Genomic DNA, 24322 nt, shown 5'->3' with positions numbered 1-24322 from the left:
CTCCCCACGCACGGCGGCTGCAATGGGAGAGGAGACGCCCCAGGGGCCACAGGCCTGGCTGCTGTCAGCTCCAGGAGGCACCTGACCAGCCTTTGAGGTGCTTTGTGCTCCTGCTGGCGTCACAGTGCAAAATCTGATGATCCCGGTGGTTTGGAGGGTGTCTCAGCCTGCATGTGTGTGCACGCTGTCAGGGCTGTGCAGGGACAGCAGCCTCACCTGGTGTGGTGCACCTGCCACAGGAGAGTGCCCTCTGCTTGTACCTAGGAGGAGGTGCTTATTCTCCCTAGGGGGGCAAGTGGCAAGAAGAAGGAAATTCTCTTCCCTTCCCACCACTAAGTCTGTTTATCTCAGTTTTTCAGTGGGCATCTAGAGCTGCAAACTCACTGTTCATATTTAGCATTTGTTGGGGAGCCCATGGATTTGGTGTCAGTAAAGTTCTTGCTTCCCACCAGGCTTTAAATGTCTCGGTATATTATTCTCCACTGGAAGCAATCTCATGATGGCTGTGTGGTGTCTGCAGTGTTTACTGGGCACCTGGGTATCTTAATGTTCTTCATATTTTTGAGGCTAGCAGGTCTGACATCTGGTTGCTCCACAACATAGGTCCTCCCCCAAGCTCACAGTTTTGTTCTCCATAGGAAGCTCTGTGTTTTCCATTATTTGATTAAGTGCTCCTCCAGCCTTTCCCTCAGCTCACCTAGCCAGGTGTGCTTTGCTGTCAGATTGGGCTGTGCCTCTGGGAGGCTTGGGTGCTTCTGGTGCCTAGTCTCAGGGGAAATAAGTGCTTTGTACCCACCCCTGCAGAGCTTACAGTGGAGTGGATCATGGCATTTTTGCTCAAGGGCAAAGTCAAATGATGAGAGATGGTGCTGTCATACAAAATTGGTAGGTAGAGGGAAAGCACTTACCCTTTCCTCAGAGGCAGTTGCTCTGTGGCCCAAGTACATCAGAAGTATGCCATGGCCCATGTGCTGTTTATTCTGGATGTGCTGGCATGGAGTCCTCGTCGCTGTCCTTGGAGACAACTCAGTACTTGGCTGGACAAGGCCCTGAACAGCTTGATCTGGCTTTGAAGTTAGGTCTGGTCCAAAGGTGGGGTATGATGAGCTAGAGAGGTCCCTGCCTAAATTATCCTGAGATTCTTCACCCAAAGACTGAATGGAAGACAGGGCACCACAGATGTCCCTGGGACTAGGGCTGTACCAGGCTGACCACTTGAGATCCATTGCGTGTTCCTGTTCCCAGCTGGGGCTGTGGTGGGTCTCTCTGATCCCTGGTCTCTTGACAGGCTGCTGTAATGGTTCTCCCTTTCTCCTCTCACCCCAGGGATTCTCACAGGAGTAGGTGTTACCACACAAGTCAGTATGGCCAAAGCAGTTTTGGTGTAGGGATCTGTCTCCTGGAGGGTGCTGCTCCTCCTGGGACATGGGCTGTCACAGCTTGAGCAGGGTGGGATCTGTCTGTCTGGGTCACCTCCCAGCAGGGATGCTGGGCAGCTCGCTGCAGTAATGGAGTTCTGCTCTTTTTCTTTCCCTTTCAGGGAGTCTCAGTAGTTCCCTGGGGCTCTGCAAGGCTTTCTGTTTTAGGTGCTGTTTATTGCAGGCCGTCTCTGGGAGGTGGAGAAGCCTCCTCGTTCTCAAACTGATAATGCTGCTTCCAGTATCAGCCTTGTAGATGGAGCTTTGATATATTTGATTGTTTTAAAGACCGGGAAATTCTGCTTGCCTTTTTTTTCTTTTGTACTGTGTCTTTTTCAGAATATGATGCCCCAGAAACACACATTAAACTTTTCTGGAGTGGATTTGTGTATTCTAAGTCAGGAGATTGATTTACATGTTGTGTTAGTGGTGCTCTTCCCACCACACATTTAATATAGCAGGAGATGACAGTGCTGTGTCCTCAACGCATGCTTTCCTCTTGTCCCAAGAGAGCTGGGTGCTCGGGCACCCTTGCAGCTCTGGTTATTGGTAGCAGAGACCTTTTCCCAGAGCCTGAACTGGAGAGCAAGCTGTTTTGAAGCCCCTTACGTAAGTGCCAGAATAGAGCAGTTTTATTAGAGCCTGAGCCACATCTGTAGCTTGAGGAAAGGTTTGTGCTCCCAGGTGGTGTGCAGCGGGGTTTGCTGGACAGGCAGCCAGACCTCGTGGAGTGATTGGAGCAATCTGGCAGTCTTCATCTGAGCTAACAGTTCCAGGGTTTGGGAATGACTGGTAGTACTGAATTTTTATCTCGGCCAGGAGGTGAGGTGATACTATGTTGACATCACTATTTTTCTGGTGTCAGTAGAAGAGATGGAGCTTGAACTCAAGCTTTGCATAGCCCATAAAAGTTGCAGTGTCTGATTGAAAGCACATATTTTAGGATGAGTGGACTGGACCAGACTTCAAATAATTTTAGCTTCTAGTAAATCACTTTTGGGCTCTCTTAAGTACCTACTGCTAGCAGAGCCTTGATTTTAGGAAACAACTTTAGAGTCAAATGTACCTTAATCCCCTCTGTGTTGCAGGTGAGTGAACCTGGTAATAGTTCAGTGACCTGAGGTGATCTCAAGAGAGGAATGTGTTAGGACACAGCTGAGTTGTTGAGGGAGAGCTGTGCTTTGTCCCTAATAGCTCTGCAAAGCTGGACTTTTCTTTAAAGAAGATCCCAGAAGATGGTGTCTGCTTGCATCCTGGTGCCGAGGCACTGGCAGCGGTGGGAGTCACCTTGAGTAGTGGTCTGACAAAGAGGCAATTGGCCCTGCCTGCCTGTGATTGCCTGCTGATCACGCCAGGCCAGCGAGCTGGGAGCGTCACAGGTATGGAAGGTCTCCAGATCCACCACGGTTTTTGTGTCCATTTCCCAAGAAGGTGCTGGCAGTATTGCTCTGAACTCTGCAAAGCGTGAGAACCTGGGACTTTGTTTGAGTGCACATAAAAGCTTTAGGGTGGATACACTGTCAGCTTACCATCCCCCTCTCTGTCTCCCTCTGCTGGCAGTCTGACACATCCTTGTGCATTCTCACTTCATATCACAGAAACCAGTAGGACAGTGCCCTTCTTCTGGGGAGGGGAGGGTTTTTGTTGGATACATCCCGGGGCAAAAGTTTGAGAGTAATATCCTGGGGAAACGCTGGATAGATAAACGAAAGAGTCCTGCCAGCTTCAGAGTCAGACCTGTGGCAGGTTTGTAAGTGCACCTTAACTGGGGGATGTGTCGTGCTGTGCTCAGGCCAGGTTTGTCAGTGCAGCAAAGCTGCTGGCCCAACCCTAGCCCTGCTGCATGGCTGTCTCTGTGTTGCGCCCGCCCACCCCTCATCCCATCTTCTGTCCCATTACCCTTGTAGCCTTTTCTGCTTCCTGGCCTTGTCATCTGTCAGGGATGTTGTTGAGAAAGCAGTGGATGGCCCGGTCTCAGCTGCTTGCAGAAGGGGTTCTAGGACCAAACCCATTTCCCAGAAAGTCAGGATTAAATGTTGAAATATTTGGCGTTGCCTGTGTGCTCAAAAGTTCTGAGGAAAGGGGCTGTATCAAGAGGGAGGATGAGGTGGAGCAGGGAGTGGTCCCTGAGGCTCCTGTGTGCTCTCCCCTGCCAGCAGCTCTGCCTCCACGAAGCTCTTCCAGCCCTCCTGTGAGATCAGAAGATGGGAGGTGGGAGGGCACCCCAGGGAGCTGGGCCGGCAAGGAGGAGGAGAGGTGCTGACTTGGAGCAGGTTGCTCCAGGAAGGCTGGTGAAGGTGGTGGGTGGGCGGAGTGCCCTCAGACCCCACGCTGATCCCCCATGCTTGCTGCAGGGTTTGTGGGCCAGTGGCTGGGTGCCATTCACTGCTCCCCATTTCTCTTAACAACTAGCAGCCTCTTTCTCAGATCCGTGGCACCCTAAGCCTTCCCCTTGCTCCTTCACAGCTATTTGGAAGTAGGTCAAATATTTTTTTTATTAATAGCAACAGAATTGTACTAATGAATACAGATGAGATGAAGCACACGTTCTTCAAGTTTACCATCAGCAATGTAATAAACTACAGTTTAAACTGAATAGAAACTGGCATGTTTCTGATCAGGATTTGGAAAACATTCTCCCCTCACTGTTACCTTCAGTATCTGCAATGACCTTGGTTTGAGCTGAGGAAGTTGCCACCAGTCTAAACAAAAAAGGTCTGTTTTGGGGGCTTGGGGTTTGGTTGGTATTTTGGATCAGGAGACATTATGTGCAATCATACAGGAGAGGGGTCACAGCTGTAGCAAAGCAGATTCATGGACAGTTTAATTTCTGTTTTCCCTGACAGCTTGTATGGCAAGTGCCAGACCCAGGTCCACTTTCCCTCCTTTCCAAACTGGAGTGGGTTTGCATTTCAGACAAACACTTCAAGTGTAAGAGAAGCAGAAACTCAAATCTCATAGCAGCTGCATTAGTCAGCAGGGGTAGTCTCCACAGACCTGGAGGGCTGTGACATCCAGGGTAGTGCTGCCACCTTAGTGTCTGGCCGTTAAGAGAGACTGCTGTTCCAGCTGCTCGGGTAAACGCAGCACATTTCCGCAAGTCTGAGCTGTGAAACGACATTTTTGCTTTGCAGGTCAGTAGTCTGAACTGGCCTTCCGATCAGCTTTGTTCCCACCGTGTAGAAAAGGCCCGAACTGCTCGTTTCATAGCGTAGTAGTAAGAGAGGCCACGGTGACTGGGAAAGAGCTTGCTCCGGCGGGCTGGTGCACCCTCTGTCTGCAAAGGCCTGCGGGGCTGCTGAGCATCAGCACAGCCAAGGAAAACTGCAAAAAACCCTGGAGAGGGATATGGATGGTAGGGTGAGAGCAAGGCTGCTGTCTCAGTAGTGATTAGAAACCAGAGATTTTTAATGTAAATAATAAAATTTTACTATAAGGATATAGCTATAGCACCCTGATCCACTTTTCTATAATGCCTCATGTTAGAAAGCTTCTAATGAATTTAAAGAAAACACAATTTTGACTAAAAGTTTAAGGAATTAGTGGGGAAAAAATAGGCATAGAGGTGAGTAGAGTTCTGCTTGGTTCATGATGGAGTTTAGGAGAGATGTTAAAAGATCTGTATAGAACAAGAAGCTCCTGTTTCTAGATAAAAAATAAAATTAGGCCTAGTTCTTAAATTTAACAGGTTTTAGCAAAAATTTTGCTGCATTAGTTTGAAATATGTAATAAATTGGTTATTATGGCAAGTATAATTCCACCAAAGGGTACAGAATGAGGAAAAAAATCTCTAAAAGTCTCAGTAAGGTACATGATCCACTCTCCCAGACAATTCTGCAAAAGCCTTCATGGCTAAACCTCAGCCTTTCTCTCAGCTCAGCCATGGTACATGGCTGCTTTCTCATCATCTCCTGGTGTAAGAGGGTGTTACTGGTTATCACTGGATAGGCTGGAGAGTTAGAGTGGGTTGTACTTGTTGCTTTTCTCTCAAAGGTGTTGAGTTTAAAAACAAACATACCTCTAAACTGCAAAATGCAGCTGACAGTGAAGCATAATCCTCCTTCAGTTACTCGTATTTTGCAGTCTCACAATTCTTTAAGCAGGCTTTATTTAAAGAAAAAAAGTAGCAACTAAGTAAATGCATAGAAGGGACTAATTTAACCAGCCCTTTGGATAAAAGTCAGGGTAGGGCAGGAGGTGTCATGGGAAGTGTTTTAATCTATCAGAAATGTGATGACTAAATGAGCAATTACGGCTCTGAATATATAACATCACTGGGTCCCTCCTACACTGAGGAGTATTGCTACATTTCGCATGCAACCTGCCTGTGTGACAAAGCTGCACACACACTGTATCCAATTAGTGTCAAGTGTGAGAGTTGCTCAGCATGTCTTGTGTCTCTAAACCCCTCCTGGAAGCAATTTTCCCAGCATACAAAGAGTAAATCACCATTCTCCTCTTTCAGAGAACAGTTCCCAAATAAGGGCAGAATAAACACATGTAATACATAATAAAGCATTCTAATTAGGTAGATAATATTCTCCTAGCAGAAGTAGATGCAGAGTATTGGCTGCTTTGTGTTAAACATTGCATGTAATTATGTCCGGGTAGGTGATACAAGGCACTTTGGTATGCACTTGTGGAAAACAAGTGAAACAGCCTGCTTAAACCCAAACAACAACAAAAAACCTTGAAAAAAAACCAATGCCCACCTACTACAGGAGATACAAATTATTTTCTCTAAGGGTCACAGTCTCTCCAGAAGCATCAGTACATGAAGAGAGAACAGAGGGAGGGTACACAACCTGCTCTGCACACCCCCCTCCTCAGGCACCAACTGCACCAGGGTGAAACCGTTAGCTTAATTTCACAGACGATTTAACATGACCACACCTCCTGTAATCGACCGGGACATGGGGCTATTGGAATGTCCCTAGTAGTCTCCTGTGACACCAGCTCTTCACAGGTTCTCAAGTGACCAAACATCATGCTTGGGCAGAGGCAGTGCTTGTTGAGAAAAAGGAACTCTGACACCAAGTTGTAACACAAATCCTACTGAAATGAAGGCAAACCCAGAACTGTTCTAGTCCAGCAGCTGAAAGGTTGGGTTAACCTCTCAGCAGGTAGTTCAGGAGGCCATGGGAGCCAGGGGTGCTTCCTTAGGTGAGAATATTGGAGGCTAAATTGGAGCGAGAGACTGGCATGAGAAATGCTTAATTAATTAGTTAATTATTTACCCGAGGCAGTTGCAATGGGAAACACCAAGGTGAAAATGCCTGTTTCAGTGTAGCTGGTGTATGTTAGGTGCTGAGCTGGGCTTCCTTTTTCTGCTCTCGTGCACAGGAGAGGTCTGCCCCCTCCCTTCCCTGCTTTCTTGTTGCCTTCTGCTGAAGGCTGGCTGGCTCAGAAACCGTCGTCTGCTATTGAAGGAGCAGCTTCCCTAAACAGAAAACAGCCTTGGGGTGGCTTCAGTTTAATGCTGTGCTGAAGTTCTATGCATCAGAGATGGACGAGAAGGACTCAGGCAAGCACCACAGCTATGGGCTTAGCACAGGTATAGGACAAACAAAGCCAAACAGAGGGATTCTTTGTTTCAGGTTATTCTAAGGCAGGCAGCAAGGATGACAGTAAAACTGTTTGTGTCTCTTCCTTCTGCCAGAAGATAGAGCATTAAACCTGTAATCAGAGTAAATTGGTACTCTGAGTGGCTGGGAGTGTGTAGCAGCCTCTACAGAGCAAGAGACACACGGGTACTGCACAGCCAGGCCGTGAGGACATGTGAGCAGCTGCTAACATGTGGGAAACTGCCTGTGGACAACTCAAGGATCTGAAAGACCATCCTGATCTCTGATATTTGCTATTATCAGAACTCAAGAGGCTATTAATAAGAGTTACAGATGAGTGCTGTGACAGGGCAAAGGTAACTGCCCCTCTGATTAGCACCACTCCCTCAAGCTAATCAGGGACTGATGGCTGGGTCCGGCCTAGGCTGATCCCTGCTGCTGAGAGGGGACAGACGGTGTCCTCCGAATAGCACTTGACTGTAACAAATGGAGGAGTTGCACTCACTAGCTTATATGCATTGCTGGAAAAGCACACCTAATTTGATAAAAATCTAACTTCCAGCTATAAAGTCCAGAGAACTTTTGTACCTGACAAAGGTTCAGGTGGAAATCTAGTGCAGGGTGTGTGGTGAGAGCTGAGAGCCCCTGGTCATAGTGAAAACAAATGCTAGGCTGGGGAAGTTGGTTAGGAAATACTAGTATTTTCTTTGCCTCAACTGATTTACTTAGGTATTGGTATTCCTGTCTGATACTCAGCAGGTAAGCTTGGAGGTGCGGAACTGAGCATGCCCAGGGTCTGAGGGCTGGCCCAGGCAGGGTGGACTACCTGGGAGTAAATGGCTAGGACTGCTCCTCACAGCCCTAGCTGGCTCCTGGCAACCAGTTATGGTGGCTCCACCTTGTTCATACCCCAAGCATGTGCAAGCACAGCAAGAGATTGCTGTTTTCAAGTTTACCATTGCCTGGTCAGAGTGCTGTAAAGTCCTTTTCCCCAGGGGGGTAGCTGTGCCTGTTACCCACACAGGAGCCTTCAGTGACCCCATGTGCAGAGCAAACAGCAGAGAAAGATTTTTGAACGTGGTTCAGTCTATCGTGCTTTGGTGAGCATGTCTGTAAACCAGCTGTGGCTCCGGATCTGTGTTTTCATTTTTTCTCTTTGGTTGCTGGAGACAGGTGCGATGGATGGTTCCCTTTCCTGCCAGCGGCCGGGCTGCGCCATCACAGCACAGAGCAGCCCTGGGGCGCAGGGCTGTGGGCTGCGCCCTGCCTCGGGCCCTTCCTGGGCCCCCAGCCGGAAGGCTGGACCCGACCCCCGCTGGCCATGTCCTATTCCTGATGAGGGTGTGGTGCAAAACCCTCCCCGGTCCCTGCAGGGGTTCCCCCCCCCGCGCCACCCTCCCTGAGCCCAGGGGCGCTCCGGGCGTGAGGGCGGTGTGCCCAGGCCTCCAAACCGCTGTCACGGTGTCCCCACTCGGCTTTACAGGAGCCCAGGGCCCTTCCTGTCAGAGGGGGATCCCTGTGCCCTCAGCCTCTCCCTTGTGTCCCAGACAGGCCAAATAAGTGGGCGCAGGCCTCCGGCCCCACACAGGAGCAGCCGTGGGCAGGGTGGGGGGTCCTGGCCACTGAGGCCCATCGGTACCTGAGACAGGCCGAGGCCGCCAAGCTCCTCTCCCCCATGCTGGCGGGATCAGTCTTGGCCGCCTTCCCCAGAGCTCAGGGACACAGAAAACACACAGCTCCTCCCGCCACGCCTGGAGCATGACCCCCGGAGGATGCTGCGGAGCCGCCGCCGCGCTCGCTCTGAGTCAGGGCAGGCCACGTGAGGGCCCAGCGCCAGCCCCGACGCCTGCCCGCCCGCCATCACGTGCTGGGGCCAGCGCTGCGCACACCCTGCCCCGGGATCCCGACCCACCTTCACAGCCCTGCAGGTAAGTGCTGGGGAGGCGTTCGGGAGCTTCTTGTGGTCAAGACTGAGAGTGTTTTGGGTTGTGTCCTGGCTCTTGGTACACAGCTGGGTTGCTGATTACTCCTCGAGGCATCACACCGCTGTGCGAAGGGTTATGGCGCTGTGGGGGAGAGCCACAGGACTTCCCTGCAACCTCTGTGTCTTCTTGACTGAACATACCTATCTCTTAAATAATTTCATATAAGTTATAAAATCTTTGTGGTAAGCCCTGAACTTTATGCATAGAGAAGATTTGTTTGCCTTAACTTTACTTGGAGTACAAACATGAGCTCTTCTGGCTTCTGATGAGCTCATTTTCTTCCCCTCAGAGCTTTCCAACAACCACAGAGAGGAGCACGCAGCGCATAGGAAGAAATACAAACCAGGTAATTACAAATGGTATGTGTAAATCTGTACGGGAGCGCTGCCATTGTGTTACCAGAGCAGCCAGAAAACAGACAACAAACTGCCCCCGGTTTGCAGGTGTCGGGGCTTGCTGCAAGAGCCGGGAGAGGAAGGAAGTTGCTGTGGCGAGGGGTGGATGGGCTGCGCCCAGTCCCTGCTCACCCCCATGGGCACGGTCACACCAAGCATGGGGAGCTGCCCTCCCCACAGCAACACACTTGCTGGGTCTTTTCACCTGCCTGTGTTCAAGGACGCCATAAAGAGTGAAAAGTTTTTTGAGTTTTGCTACTTCTCTGTTGCAGTTCAACTATATTTGACAACAGGAAGGCAAGCAGACGAATAGCAGAATTATCTCACTGGTAGCATTGCCTGAGGAGACTAGAGTAGGAACGGTGTCAGACTGAGCTGGTGTGGATCAGTTTTTGTTGTCTCACTGAAAGAAACTACATGCTTTCACCATGGCTGCAGTCCTCCATAACATCTTCCTGTGGAACCAGGCATTAGGATCAGCCTAAGACTTGCAGGTGTGCTTTATGAAGTTGGTTTGGTCTGGTTTGAGAGAAGGGCAGGAAGGGACCTAATGTTTATGTTTAAAATAAAATTTAGCAAGATTTGGTGTCAGCATATAACTTAAAATGAAAGGTAAAAGTAGTTTCAAAGGAAAAAGGTTCAGGATTGTCTGGTTTTTGTCTTGACGTCAAAACAACCTTATTTTGCTTTATTTGCATTTTTTGCTATCCCATTGAACAATTTTACTCAGATATATTTCAGCAGCTATGCAAAAAGTTGTTGTGTATGGCAGTTACTAGTCTCACTTCCTAACTCACTGCACACAAATTTATTCTAACATGTTAAAAAGTTCTCACTGCAATTATGTTCTGATTTACTGTGGGGAAAGCAAGATGAGGTCTGTTGTTCGTATCATTCCCCAGTGAGCTCATAGCTAGGCTGAAATGCCAGTATACCATCATCCTTCTCTCATTATGAGGTATGACCAACTAAATCACTTTTGAAACAGACAATAATTAAATGCCTATGCTTATCCTTTGTTTAGATCTGATTTTCTTTCCGGAAGAGCCACAGGGGAATTAATTGTCCATAGTCTAAGAGAAATTAGGTACCCAGCTTCCTTAGTTATGTAAAGCTTGGTGGCTGACTGGGCTGGAGGCACAGAAAGGGAGATGGGTGCAGATGGTGGCTGCTCCTGGATCCTCTTGTGGCATCCAGGTCTTATCATAGCAGGATGCACAAGTGCATTGGGCAAATGTGTTTCTGTTGCTGGTACAGGTGAGCAGTCCAGTCATTTGGGCCAGGAAATGGACAGTTTTAAAGTAAATCAGTCTGATAGCAAATGAGGTTGACAGCATCGCCTCTGCCTTCAGTGCTGAATCTGCTCTTCCTTTGTGCATGGTGGGACAGATCTGCTGGTGCCTACCTGCTCACTTTGTCTTTGGGATGACGCAAAGCCAGCATAAGGCAGCTGCCGTGACAGCTTCATGTCACAGGCAGAGCAACGTGCCTCCAATGTTCCAATGAGAGTGGCCTTTGCTAGGTATTAGGAATCCCAAACACAAACCTCCGGAATTTCCCTCAACAGTAAAATGTGGATCTTTATAATATTTTTATGAAATGGAATTATCAGTCAGAAAATAAATGTTTATATTTAAAGTAATTTTGCTCCTTTAGGCATTGTATTTCAACAGAGCAGTCCACAAAGAGAACTAAAGGATTTAACTTATGAAAGTAAGGTTTAAGCTGAGTAAATAGGAAGGCAAGAAAGATGTTGAAAAAGGCTGAAAACCATAGCTGGAGATACATAACTGCACAGAAGTTATGTTCCTTCTTTATTGTGCAGCCAAGAATGAGTTTATCCAGGGTGTGGTATACCGGGTTCCTGTATTTCAACATCAGCTGTTGCTTACCCGGGCAGAGGACAGATGCGTTTCCTGCATTCCCTATCGAGTGCTCACAGTCCCACATCGCCAGCGCCTGTCACGCAGCTGCAGCAGCGAAGGCTGTAAGTCAGGCAAGGTTTGTGGGAGAGGTGAAAACTTTTATTAGACTAGTTGATAGAATTCAAAGCTTATTTGTCAAAAAACTTGCCAGTTTCTCCAGGTATATCAGGTGGTTAAATAAAAGGTATTTTTCATGATAGATGTCTTGCATAGACTCATCATTGGGAATAGTTCCAAAATGTTCTTAAATTATTTTTTTTTTTCTCACAATACACCTAGGAAGTAGGTAAGCAGTTTTCTGGGCTTAGCCTTTAAAAGTGGTTGAAGAGATTATGTAATTTCCCCAAAGCCAAACAGCAAAACAGTGGCTAAACACGGACCCTAATCACTTGAAGAATCCTTGCAGCCCAGAAAAGGAGAAAGCTCCCAGAATCACCAACACACCTAAAATGTGGGACCTCGACCCTGACCCCAAAGGAGGGATGGGTTTTGCAACTCCTTTGGAGTCCATCTGTGTCTAATGTCCTCTATCTGAGAACTGATAGATTAAGTTGCTCTGTTTCCAGAATAAATATGTTTTTATTTGTGTGTTACACTGACCTTCTGAAGATATTAACTGGACCTGGTTTGGATTTTGTATTAGAACATTTTTCTGATTGATATGATAGTCTCTAGAGAACTGAAACTGTCTGTAGGCAAAGAAACAGTTTTCCATCTGGAAAATTTAAAGGAAATGTTTAGTTTTCAAACTGCGCAATTGAAAGTGTTTTGTTGAATGGACCCAAAAGTCATATTGTAGGAAAAAGTGTGGTGTATAAACGGTTTTCCTGCATAGTGGGAACTGTACTTCAGACTCCCCAAAAATCTTCTTTTGCATCTCCCAATACAATAGTGTTTAAGATGAAATTTGCACGAGGGGAGATGTAGTCAGTGCAAGACGCCTGGACCAGAGCAGGCGGAAGCAACTGTTCAGAAGCACAACCACCACAAAAAATGCATCATCAGAACAAAAGAGCCTCAAAACAAAATTTGTGGGGTCAGTTTAGCAAAACAAAAGAAAACATTGTATTTTGGGGAAGTCAGAATGTTTTGTTTCTGTGGCAAATTCCAGTAAGAAATCTGGGATCAACACTTAAAAATTTTTAATTCATAAACCTGAAGTTAGTGGAAATTTCCTTTTCATGTCAACTGGGGAAGAACAGATGCTGAAGTGTCAAAGTGTTCTCTGAGACAAGGATTCCAAATCTTGTGGGGCTCTCCTATGAACTGCTTCTGCTATTCTCTCTGGGGTTTTGTTTTGTTTTGGTTTGGTTTGGTTTTTTAAAGTATGTACCAATATGCTAAAGGTACGGAACAATCGGTCTGTTTTGTGAATGGAACGGGCCTATTAAGTTACTCACACCTGTGGTAAATAGTTAATTAGACACCTTGGTAGTTGTAAAAAAACAACAATGTGAATGATCAAGTCAGACTTCTTTTCGCTTTACTCATGATGATCAGACTTTTGTTCTTTCTTAATAACCAAATGCCAGCCCAGCGAGACTCACTCAGAGGAGTGGAGAATGGGTCCCAGGAGGATAAATGAATCATGATGTGAAACTCTCATTGCAACAGAGAACTGATTTCAAAACTAAAGTGCCTAGAGATAGATGCCATGTTTGCAGAAAATCAGGTGTAAGACAGAAGATCAGAGAAGGTCAGACTGATCTGTTTCTAAATATGCTTTTTCCTCTCCTTTTGAACAGGAACAGCAATGGAGAACTTGAATGTCCTATTCCCAGATCTTACTGAAGAACAGCAAGGTAAGGGTAGTGCAGTCCAAGCTTTGGCTTATTCACGCTACAATAGTGTTTGTGAGAGTGGTTGTGACTCAATGAAATTTGTTTCCTCTTGAATCACAACCCATCCTCCTTGATTTTAAAAGAAAGACCAGTAGTCAGTTCCCAGCTCTTCCACAGGCTTCTCATCAGGCCTTGGGCATGTGCTTGGGGGAATTTAGGTGCATGAAGGAGATTTTGCTGTGCATTAAATGCCTGATGAGCTCTCAGTACCTTGGTATCCAGCCCTTCATGTCTTTGTGCCTGTCTGTAAAATAGCATGGTCAGAAGAAGCACCCGTTAAATACTTCCCCTGCTTCTCTGAGACAATAGCATCACAAAGACTTCAGTAATCTGTGTGGACATTTTTCTACTGATTTCTGGCAGACTGAGTTGCTCTGTATAACACAGAACTACTCTCTTTTCTATACACTAAGATGCTGATTTTGGGCAACGTGTTAGAGTCTGATGTCTGCCTCCTCCACACCTACACCGAGCACCACGGGAACACTACCATGCAACCCACCTCTACTGCTGCACAGTGATTTGCTTGTTTTTCTTCCCAGACATTTTCCAGAGGGTTTTTACTGCTGATGCCAGCTACTTGGAGAATCATGAGAAAATGAACCAGTCCTTCTGGGAGTCACTTGTAAAATGTTTATCCACCACTGACCCACCTATCCTGAATACTGAAGAAAAGAACAATGTGAGTTGCTACAGAAACACGCATCCTTTGTAAGGCATTGTTACAGAGATACTTCTATACTTCTCTGATCTACTTTGGGGACAGAAAACATACAGTCCAGTGACTTGATATGCTAAAACATATCTAGAACATGATAAATGCTGTAAAAGGGCACACAGATAAATGAGACTCAGGTCCCTGCTTTTTACTTCATTGCTCTCCATGTGCAAAAATAACTGGCTTTGTATAAAGATCAGTTCAGCTCACTATTTTCTAGGCAGGACCACTGTTAGTGATGTTTTGCTGTAAGATTCTGCAGAGAGTGCACATCCATTTTCAGACCCTCTGTTTCTCCAGCTCTCTAAATAGTTTATTACACACCATATTTTTTCTCCATTTGACAGCTCTGCTCCGAGTTGCTGAATGGAATTTACGTTCTTGTCCCATCTTTGGCATTGCTCTCTGCCCCTGATTTCCCCCTTGTACAGGAGGGGCAGGGGATTACTTGTCCCACAGATGGGGTGAGATACGTTCACTTGTATAGCAGGGTATGCTTTTACAGGCCATGTTTCATTGGAAGAACTGTTATTTGCTATTTACTTACCTTTCTTTCAGCTCCTCAACAGCTGCAGTGTCCTTCCTGGTGGCTGTGCAGCCTGCCTGAAGGCCATAGAGAAGAAAGGAGTCAGGGCCATGGCTGTTCTTTACCTCTTGCTGAAGGCAACCAACCCATCTGGGTACAGGCAGCTGCCCAGCTCCAAGGGAAAGGGTGAGTCCTGCCTGTCTGCTTGTCAGCTATTTTGTTAAAATCACTGCAGTGCCAGTGGGACTTGACACCGGTTTGAAAACTCTGATATGTGCTTGGACGTGATTTATTAGTGAACAAGTGAAATATCTAGGAAGTTAGGTATGGTGGTAATGGGAGCCAAAGAGAGTATTTTATTTTAGTTTGACTTGGCTTCTTCTGGGGAAAAAACTCGTGTACTTAGGCAAAGAGGATGTCCTGGGGTGATGATGCCAAAGAAATTTCTCTGACAAAGTGGTGCCCCAGTTTTTCCTGTCTAGCTGGTTCATGACACCCAAGATGTTTTTTTACATGGACTGTTACCCAGCCAGCCTGGACCTCTCTGAGCTCTCACAGTGGCAAGAAATCCAAGCTGAGCCACTGAAAGTATTTTTGCGAGTGACCCCAGCAGCACAGGTAGTAGTAACGAAAAGGAATGGCTGGAGGATGCCACTCTGGGTGCTGAACCTGTCAACGAGATACAAATAGGCTCCACCGCACTTCTCAAGTGCCCGGCTGTGCTGTAAGAAACTGAGTGCAGTTCCCCAGGGTCCGTAGAGTCAGTAATTGTCTTCTACAGCTCCCAGGTTGCCCGGCCCGGCGCTGGGCGCTGCCCTGAGGCTCGGCTGCGGGGCCACAAGAGGGGGCTGGCGCGGCGGCAGCACCGCGGCGAGGGCAGGAGGAGCCCGGGGAAGGGCGAGCAGCTGTTCCCCGGCTACAGCATCTTTCAGCTGCAGTTGCTATTGCTTCAGGCAGTGGGAATTTTCACAGGGTAGCATTATGGGTAAATTAAAGGTCAGAATATGAAACTTTAGGCATCTACCATAAGCATTTAGGAAAGTCTTAACAGTAGCCTTTCTGATGCTTTCATTTGTAATGCTTTGTGCTACTCCTTGTGTACAAAAACCACAGCTGATATAAGACTAAGAGTCTGATTTCCTGTGAGACAACCTTTAATAAATCTGCCACTGTGAGAGAGACAATGTAAATAGTCATCTCTAATACTTTTTCCTCTATATATAATACAGATGAAAAATTGAAACCCCTGAAGAGATTGGAAAGGAATCTTATGCTTTCACCGGGGGAAAAAAAGGCTGAAAACTCATCCCATGAGTCCACAGATGAAGATACACAAGGTAAAGAGGATTTATTTTATTTTTCTCTGATACATCATTTGGTTTGATTGCATGTTCATAAGAGATTGACATAGGAGACTTGCAGCAATTCAGTAGCAATTCTGCAGAACTCTGAAAAAAAGTAAAATTGTGCTAGAGAGAGAACACAGAAAATAATTAGTACCTCTAGATTCATTATCAGCAAAATAGCGGCTACCTCCCGCTCTTGTGGAAGTTGGGAGGTTTCAGAAATGTAGAAATCTGCTGCAAGATTTCTTCCCAAATAAAGGTCATAACTTCTGTGATCTTCAGTGTCTCTCTGGTCTAACCAAATCCTGCATTATAGCAGGAGGCAAAGACCAGTCCCGGTACAGTAGCAGCTGGCAATGCTCTAGTGCTTCTCTGGCATTTCTTTTCTTATTAGCAAACATCGCTAGTGTATCGAAAGTCACTTTGGCTGCTGCTAGACCATTTCATTTATGGAAAATGAGAGAGGCTAAGAAGTGGCAGGCAACACGGAAGGGATAAAGGTGATATTGGCTTATTCTGTTACAGAAAGCTACGACCTGATTAAATGCTTAGCTAGATCAGATGATTTGCTTTTAGAAATACATTTTTCGAACTAGCTAGCAGTGCTGAAAATGTGTGTCTAAAATAAGAACTTTCTCACTACACCCCTTTATACAAATTATTCCAACTTCAGATTTTGCTGTTTTTTTTTTTTTTATTCAGCCATCTTTGAAGAGAGCTGTGAGGCAAAAGCAGCTAATAATGATCCTTGCGTTTCAGAGCCTTGATTTTTACCTACATATCCCACAGCCATCATTATATTATGAGCAAACAACTACAGTGCTGTTGTTTCTAACACTGCTGGCACGTTTTTCTTTAATCTGATGAAGAAACACTTTCTCTATCCAGACAGTGACAGGGAAGATTTAGGAAGACAGAAGACTGAAGGCCAATTACTTGGAGGTAGGACAAAGTGACAATATTGGTTTTCACTAGAGACAACCAATATAAACAAAAGAAGGATAATTTCTGGCATTGTTTGGTTTGACTTTTGAACAAAGGTATATTAACATGTATGGACATAGGAAAAGGACCAGTCAGAATTTGGCTGCAGGAAAGACATTTCCTATGAGATGAAGCTCAAATGATGCTAACGTTCAGCCATGCCTTGTGCTTAGAGCTGAAGCAGGAGAATAGCAAAATCTGCTGCTGTGGGAGAAGTCCTGCTGCCCGGGTTTGCACAGTTGCCATTGAAATGCAGCAAAAGAGTTCTGAAACTCTCACAGCCACTACTTACAGGGGCTGCAGTCAGCCCTCAGTGTTGACTGGAGATCATCGCAAGGACCACACCATGGACCTCGTTCCCAAGGCTTTTCCTTTTCTTCCAAAGGAAAAATGGAAAATAAGTACAACGGAGGTGAAGAAATTATGCTGTGTGACAGAAAGGGCTATTGGCTTATGGTATAGAACCATGGATGGTAAAAAAGTCAAGGCTTTAATCATTTAATTAATGTCTTAAATTGATCTCAGCCCAGATGTAAGAGCAGCTCATTTAAATTGATATTAGGAGATCTGTCTCACAGGAGTCTGATTCTACCTGACTCCAGATATTGTGAGGTGGAATATGGGGCGTTAATAATCCATTCACATGCCCCCTTTCGACCTGCATAACTTACATAGAGCTGCCCTCCCGAGTGAGTTCGAGTTGGTGCCTGCCTTGTCACTTCTACACAAGCACTCTAATTTCAATAGAGTCGCATGGGCTGTGACTGGCAGCAGGAGATTGTACTCGTTGTGGGTATTAATCTACACCATCTTTGTGCAATATTTTAGGCATACCAGCAGAGGTTGTTCCCTACAGAGATCCAGGTAAGCGTTTCCAGATAACCTCATCTGTTGGAAGGAAGACTGTAATTCCAGTTTCTTCTTTCTGACATGCTTTAAATGCTTGATATGCTTCTGACATGGATTAAAAAAATCCATTGGTTTCCGGTTAGTTTGGTGTTGGACCTGGGCATAGTGCAGACATTTTGTTCCAAGCTTGTCACAGTGGCTGGCTGATAGCCGGTGATTTGTGTGAGGTGTTCTAGCAGATTAACCCATTTTTTGTTAGGTCTGCCAGGTTCTCACAAGATCAGCTCACAGCAGTTGTCATCCTTTTTAGGGGAGTACCCAGCAATTCTGTTGGGCAACTATCCAGTCTTTCCTAAGCAATCGAGGCAGCTTTCAGCATTCCCTGCAGGCCTCTGTCTCCTGCTGAACAGGGTTGCCAGGTTGGGACTGCAAAGCTGATGCTGGGCTCTGAATGCCGTCCTCACTCAGCTGAGAGCACTGAGCATGCCCCAGCAGAAGACACTAGCTGAAAGCCAGATGACAACAGAAACAACGCCAGCTGAGAGGCTGGAACAGAGTCAGTCTAAAGGCAAATTTCCTTTTATCAGGCACTGCTGAGCAGCAGCAGAACAGATGTAAAAAGCCCATAGCAGGAAATTCTCAGTGGCTTTGATTGCTTTACTGACCCTGACCTGCCCCTCCCAGGCCAACACCACATTCATTAGAGGCAGACGGCCCAGCAGAGCAGCCTTTTCTGGAGAGGACACCTGCTCAAGCACTCTTCTTCCGTGCAGTGGGGAATAGCTGCTGTGACTTGTGCTGAGGACATTGTTGGGAAGAAGATATAAATTGCAGCATAATGCCTAGGAGAGGTTTTTGAGTCACCTACCCCCAAGGAGCTACACAAAATACCAGGGTAGAGGAATACATGATAATACAATATTCTCCCCGCATTGCCAGGTGCAGAAAGAGGATTACAGTACTTTTCCAGTTGGCATTTGGCCTCTCGACCTCTTACCACGGCCTGTGTTGCTTCAGTTCTAGATTACTTCAATACACCAGACTGAGACACTGAAAATATTTAGCTGGAGCAGGACACCATGCCCACTGCACTGGACAGTTCAGGGGATGCACACATGCAGCACTTGTGATGCCAGCTCTGCCTGGTTCTAGCTTCAGTTCTGGCAACTCAGTATGAACATGGAGGCCATCAGTCCTCCACTGCCCAGCTACTGCAGAGAACCTGGGATCACGGAACAGCCAGCTTTACTGTTACCTGTTCTTGGGCCCTTTTAACTTCCTAAATTTCCTGGCACTTTCCAAGTACTGTTTTGTTTATACTGAGTCACCAAATCGGTGTGCTTGCTGTGCTTGCTGGGGCTGATAATGGTGCAAAACAATGTATTTGTAGTTTTACCATCAGAAATAATGAAACTATGTTGCTTTTCAGAGATTACCAGAAGAGAAGATTCATTTGCAGATGGTAAATACAAACAAGCTAACAGAAGTTTTTCTTGTTGATGCTGTCTTTCAGGACTGAGTTTTGCTTAGTGATCACAGCTATACCCGCTTCTTGATACCTAGACATTGCCTAATCAAAAAGTAGCAGTTTGAGAATAGTTATTAAAATGCACTGTAATGCTTTGATAGAAGAAATACTGTGCAAGTCATTATGTGAAGCAAAATTAAAGTGGGACTACTGCATTAAGGAGGCAGAGTAATGCAGAACAGACACGTGCCAAGTATGAATTGATATTCTCATAAATTCTGCGTTTATATAAGTAATTCATAGAGCAACATTTCTGAGTCAGAATAGTGCAATGCTGTGTTAACATTAAGAATCAAATAACTGATTTTGTCCCCAAACCAGCACTTGATCAACCCAGAATGATCAAACAATCAAAAATACAAAAGCATGACTCCAGTATCACGTGACCCAGAACAGAATTTCTTGGCAAAGTTTAGTTGCTCCAAAAGCACAATAGCAGAAGTCTGTGGCTCATTGGGAGTACATTTCCAGTACTCTCCTGTGATATCTTTAGAGACAATTACATTCACTGCCAGGCAGGTGTTGCCTGGACACACAGCCCAAGGTAAGTGAAATCAGCATCTAAAACTTGTAATGAATCAAGTCCCAAAGGCTGCTCTGCGGCAGACTGCCTCGGGGTCTTCTCAAGGGATCAACAAACAAAAAAGGAAAAGACCTTCCGCTTTGAACACATCATTGGAAATCTGATAAAATATTCAGCTCCTTCTGACAATACAATTGGAGAAAGAGAGAATTTGGCAACTCCACTCATGACTAGTGTAGAGCAAAATGCTCTCTATTGAAACCTCAAAAAATAACTAGCCTGTTCTTACATTTTCTTTCTGTGTGTCAGCTGTAGGAGACTGTCACCTACAGTTCTTCTTTTGGGAGGTGCAGAAATGCTTCAAATTTAGGCTTAAATTGATTGGTGGTACTCATACGCCTAGTAGTGGAGATGGTTATATTACTGTAGCTGTGGTTGTGCAAAGCACCCAAGAATCAAACTGAAGCTCCCTTGTACTACTGCTTTACTCCCCCACAGTAATTCTGAGCCTATTGATTGTCCCAGACTGGACAGAAAAGACCCAGAGTGCTTTAAAACAATTCTGTATTGTTAATGAAACCATCTGATTATGCCTCTTTTTTTCTTTTAAAAAAACTGCTCTTTTTGGGGTGATTTTAAAATTGCTAATTTGATCTTTCTGAGAGGCTTGCAGATCTTTCCTTTGTTTTACAAATATTCTGCTCTGAGAATCGATTTCAGATGCAAAAAGGGATAGTTCTGAGTTCCACAGCAATAAAAGACATTTCTTTTTTGTAGCATATGAGAACGAGAACCCTCATCTCCATCAGTGGACAGTACGGTGGATGGGCATACGGAAGGATGGTAATTTAAAAAATTTGTTTTAATTCGACTGATGTCAACCCTGTTGAACTTTAGTCCACGAATAAGATCTTTGGTTCAAAACCCCTTTTTCCTCCCCCCCTGATGTGAACACTTTGTTGAAGTGCATCAAGGCTTCTCCATGACAATCATCAAAGCTCCTGGGAACAACTTTTGTGCATCTATCTTTTGCAGTTGAGTGGTGTATGAGCCACCTGATGGAAACAATTTATTTTCTGCGCGATACAGTGTAGCTTAAGATGTGGTCGTAAGGGCGCCTGCAGTTGTGACCTAATTTTCCCTCTCTATTTCAGATGAATTCTTTCATTTTGTCATTCTTTGCTTTGCCATTGGAGCTTTACTGATTTGCTACTACTACTACAAAGGTAAGGCGAGACTTCAATAGAAGGATAAATTGTTGCACACTAGAAAAATTAACAAAGCCAAACATCTTTTGCTGCCTTAGATTGGACTATTTCTCTTGGAATTGGTTTAATCACCTTTGCTTCCCTGGAAACCACCGGGATATACTTTGGTCTAGGTAAGTGTATCTACAGCAGTCGGCTGTATCCACATGAAGGACACAGGGTCACACAGTCATTAAATTACACAAGACTCTAAAACTGTTAGTGCCCAGATTCCATAAACCATCTCATAGCATCTCATTCACAATTACACCGTGGGGCTGGAGATGAGCAGCCTTAGTGACACTGAAGGGGGAGGTTGACTCATTGTCTCTTCTCAGTGGTCACAAGACCCTGAGTCACCGCTTTCTGCAGCAATGGCTGAATGCTAAGTTGCCATGACAACGCACAATTTTAGCAGCAAGGCGGTCTTCCCAGATACAGTCTAGAAGGTGCTGTGCCCTCAGGCTGCCATTCCCTCCCCTGGGACTGAGGCGGCTGAACACCCCCAGGAAGAGCTCACAGCAGAACCCGGATAGTGGCACCTACTGAAAATGATGCTTAAAAACCAGGGATTCATGGCAATCCCTAGGGATGGTGTAGGAAAGGTGCAGCTAGCAGAGGACAGAGGTCTCCCTTGTAATTTTGTGCCAATATTTTCGGTAGGTTGTGGATGGTTCTCTCAGGAATCGGCCTTGTCACTACTTTGTTATTAATGATATCTCAGAAGTGCTTGTTTAAAGAGTAATCTTGGGTTCATTAGTACTGCAAGCGTCAGTGCTTGGTTTTTGACATTTTTCTATTTTTTATGTTTTATGTTGCTATCTGGGTCATCTTGAAAAACATGTGTTTTTTTCACAAATAGTGTACCGAATTCGGAGCGTTCTTGATGGTTTGGTTCCTCTGATTGACAAATTCAGGCCAACAGGTAACAGTGATCTTCCCCCTGACTGCATGCAGTCCCCAGACCTTCCTGGGTACTTCATTTTGGTCAGGTCTTAAGACCAGCTTCTCTAAATTACAATACTTAAAATTTCCAATCTTCATAACTAAAAAAGAAAAAAGATTTTACTACAGTTCCTTACAGCTGCTTGGGTTTGAAAATGAATTATTCTTGACTCTATGTGGCAGAGCATTTTCACATTTCTAATACCCTGCCCCCTACGGGGTATTAACCATTTCCTGACAATGTCTGAATAACAATTCTATAGCTCACTTAAATATTCAGGGAGGAGGGTAAGTTTCTCTTGTTGGATCTTCAAACAGGCCCCAGGCTCATGTTTATCTGTGCTCCTGAACACAAAATATGAAGAAACCTAAAAAACTGCATAGGTATGTGACGATTTGAACACAACAGACCTGACAGTCATCTTTTTCTTCATCATGCAGGTATAAGGAAAGCTGCCTAGGAGGAGTAGTTCAGCAGAGTTCCACAAAATCCTGCTGTCTGCATTTCTAGTATTAAAAGAACTGCTTTATGAGGCAAACATAAAAACCTAATCTAATGGCTAATGTGAAATACTGAAATGTTAAACCATAGGAAGACATCATTCCCTCCCCTCAAAAATAAAGCTGAACCTGCGTTACCAGGTCGTGTTCGTTCTTCTGAAGCGATCTGTGGCTCAGCAGACTCTCCCTCTCTCTCAACACATTCTCTTTCCCTCCCCCCTGCAGCCATGTTCGTCTGCCTATGGTCTATCAGAATCAACAAAATGACCAATATTGTCCCCAGCTGGTTCTGGGTTAGGGGCTGGATGTTTCCATAGGAATCCTGGCAGCCCCAGAGCCACCTCCTCTCCACCCCTTGTGATGCCGCAAACCAGGCAAACACCAGCTGCTTGCTTACACAGCTGAGCCCCAACAGCGCAACAGCACTGAAGCAGATTAATTTATTGTGGCAGAACTCAATATAGTGGGTGTGTAATGATTTCACCCAGTGAAAGCTGGGTGAGATTTTACATGCAGTGACATAATGGTGCAGTAATGAGATTATCAACAGCAGCAAATTTCATCTCCTCTTCTGAGGGGAAAAATAGAGTGCTTGATTTGACTCATCCCCCAACATTTTTCTTTCTTCGAGTAAAATAAAGTGCTACTTTGACACTCGTTTCATTCTCTAGGGACATGTTACACATTACATGTGTAGGGATAATGCAATCATAGGCAGATAGCAAAAAAAGGGGATACCTTTAGATTTTAGTAAAAATGTAAGGTCTTCATACCCATAGAAGGATAAAGGCATCATCAGACAGAAAGAGCCATAAAACATGAAATTGTAAGGAAATGATCTAAAAGCCATTTGCCCAAACAGCCCAGTTTTAAAGAAGCAATTTCAAGTCTTATTCAGAAAATTAAACCACTTTTTAGTTGTACTTAATTTTAAATTTTAGGCACCACCGTTGATCGTTCTTGTGTGCTGCAGCTCCATTTGCACATCCAGAAATCTCAGCCATTGCATGCAGGCCCGTACCAACACAGCACAGCAGTTACCTAACATGTCCGGGGCTAAATTAAGCAGTAAGGATGAACACAAGTTACTTTCTAATATTTATATTCTCATTTACATGTCCTATTTACATGTCTTTGTAGAAATATGGCTTTTGGGTGAACTGAAAACTATAAGCAGCCACCACACTGACAAAAAAATTGCATTTTTAGTTTCCTCTGCTGGATAATAACTTTCTGAAAAGTAATTTGGGGAACAGTCAGGATGAGAAGTGTATTTTAGTACTAAATGTTTTCAAATTTGGTACTCTGCAGTCAACAAAATGAAATTATTATTTTTTAAACAGAAGCTGCTTTAGGGTAAAATAAAACATTTAAAGAGAGCAAAGCATTTAAAAATCACCCAGTGGAACCCATCATGTGAACTGAACAGCTCAGCTGCATCCGCTGGGGTATTTGAGTTCTTCTTGTAGCCACCTCAGCATTTTAAACATTCCCGCCACTTGCCCAATGCTCTTGTTCTGCTCTTGCCTATCACCCGAGCTGCAGCACTGGACAACCAATCAAAAATATAACACAAGTGCCTATGAGGAATTTCAAGCTCCTTAGATGAGCTCGTGCTCACTGAGCTGCCGTTCCCCACGTCCCGCAAGCCCATTCCCACAGCTCTGCCGGGCAGCCGCCTCCCCGGGACCTGGTGCAGCTCCTGCCACTTCGGCGTGAGCCAGCACACGGGCTGCTCCCTTCTGCTCTTTGGTTCTGGGGCAGTGCAGAGGGGAACCAAAGCAGAGGCACTTTCACCCTCCTGCGAGGCACGGGCCTGCTTTCCACTACCCAATACTCAACATTCCTGCCCAGCAGGGGGGGCTAGTGAGCTCTGCAGCAGTGGGGAGACAACTGTGTTTCCATCGAAGTCCCTTCAAGACAGGCTTTTAACCTTCAGCAGTAAGTTGGACCGAACACTGAACAGAGGTTACTGGATTCACTCCAGGCTCGAGGACCCCGTGTCTGTCCCTGCGGAAGCCCGCCCG

At 45.5% G+C, this 24322-nt stretch overlaps 1 protein-coding gene across 3 annotated transcripts; it reads left to right on the top strand.

The window, feature by feature from the left end:
* The first annotated feature begins 24 nt into the window (after positions 1–24).
* On the top strand, positions 25–22423 carry TMEM40 (transmembrane protein 40). Of its 3 annotated transcripts, none has more exons than XM_074913877.1 (15): positions 25–2797; positions 8693–8910; positions 9257–9313; positions 13033–13089; positions 13671–13810; positions 14405–14558; positions 15602–15709; positions 16607–16660; positions 17531–17566; positions 18981–19013; positions 20380–20445; positions 20757–20828; positions 20909–20983; positions 21712–21774; positions 22236–22423. In XM_074913877.1, exons 4-15 carry the CDS (start codon positions 13041–13043, stop codon positions 22253–22255), a joined length of 870 nt encoding a protein of 289 aa, XP_074769978.1. In that variant the 5' UTR covers positions 25–2797; positions 8693–8910; positions 9257–9313; positions 13033–13040; the 3' UTR covers positions 22256–22423. The 3 variants fall into 3 exon arrangements, with proteins under 3 accessions (XP_074769978.1, XP_074769977.1, XP_074769980.1); XM_074913876.1 differs by having other exon boundaries at positions 8156–8910; XM_074913879.1 differs by lacking the exons at positions 17531–17566; positions 18981–19013 and having other exon boundaries at positions 25–8910.
* The last annotated feature ends 1899 nt before the right edge of the window (positions 22424–24322 follow it).

The sequence above is a fragment of the Athene noctua genome, chromosome 10 (assembly GCF_965140245.1).
Source record: "Athene noctua chromosome 10, bAthNoc1.hap1.1, whole genome shotgun sequence".
NCBI classification, from domain to species: Eukaryota; Metazoa; Chordata; class Aves; order Strigiformes; family Strigidae; genus Athene; species Athene noctua.
This window is presented reverse-complemented; position numbering and strand designations above follow the sequence as displayed.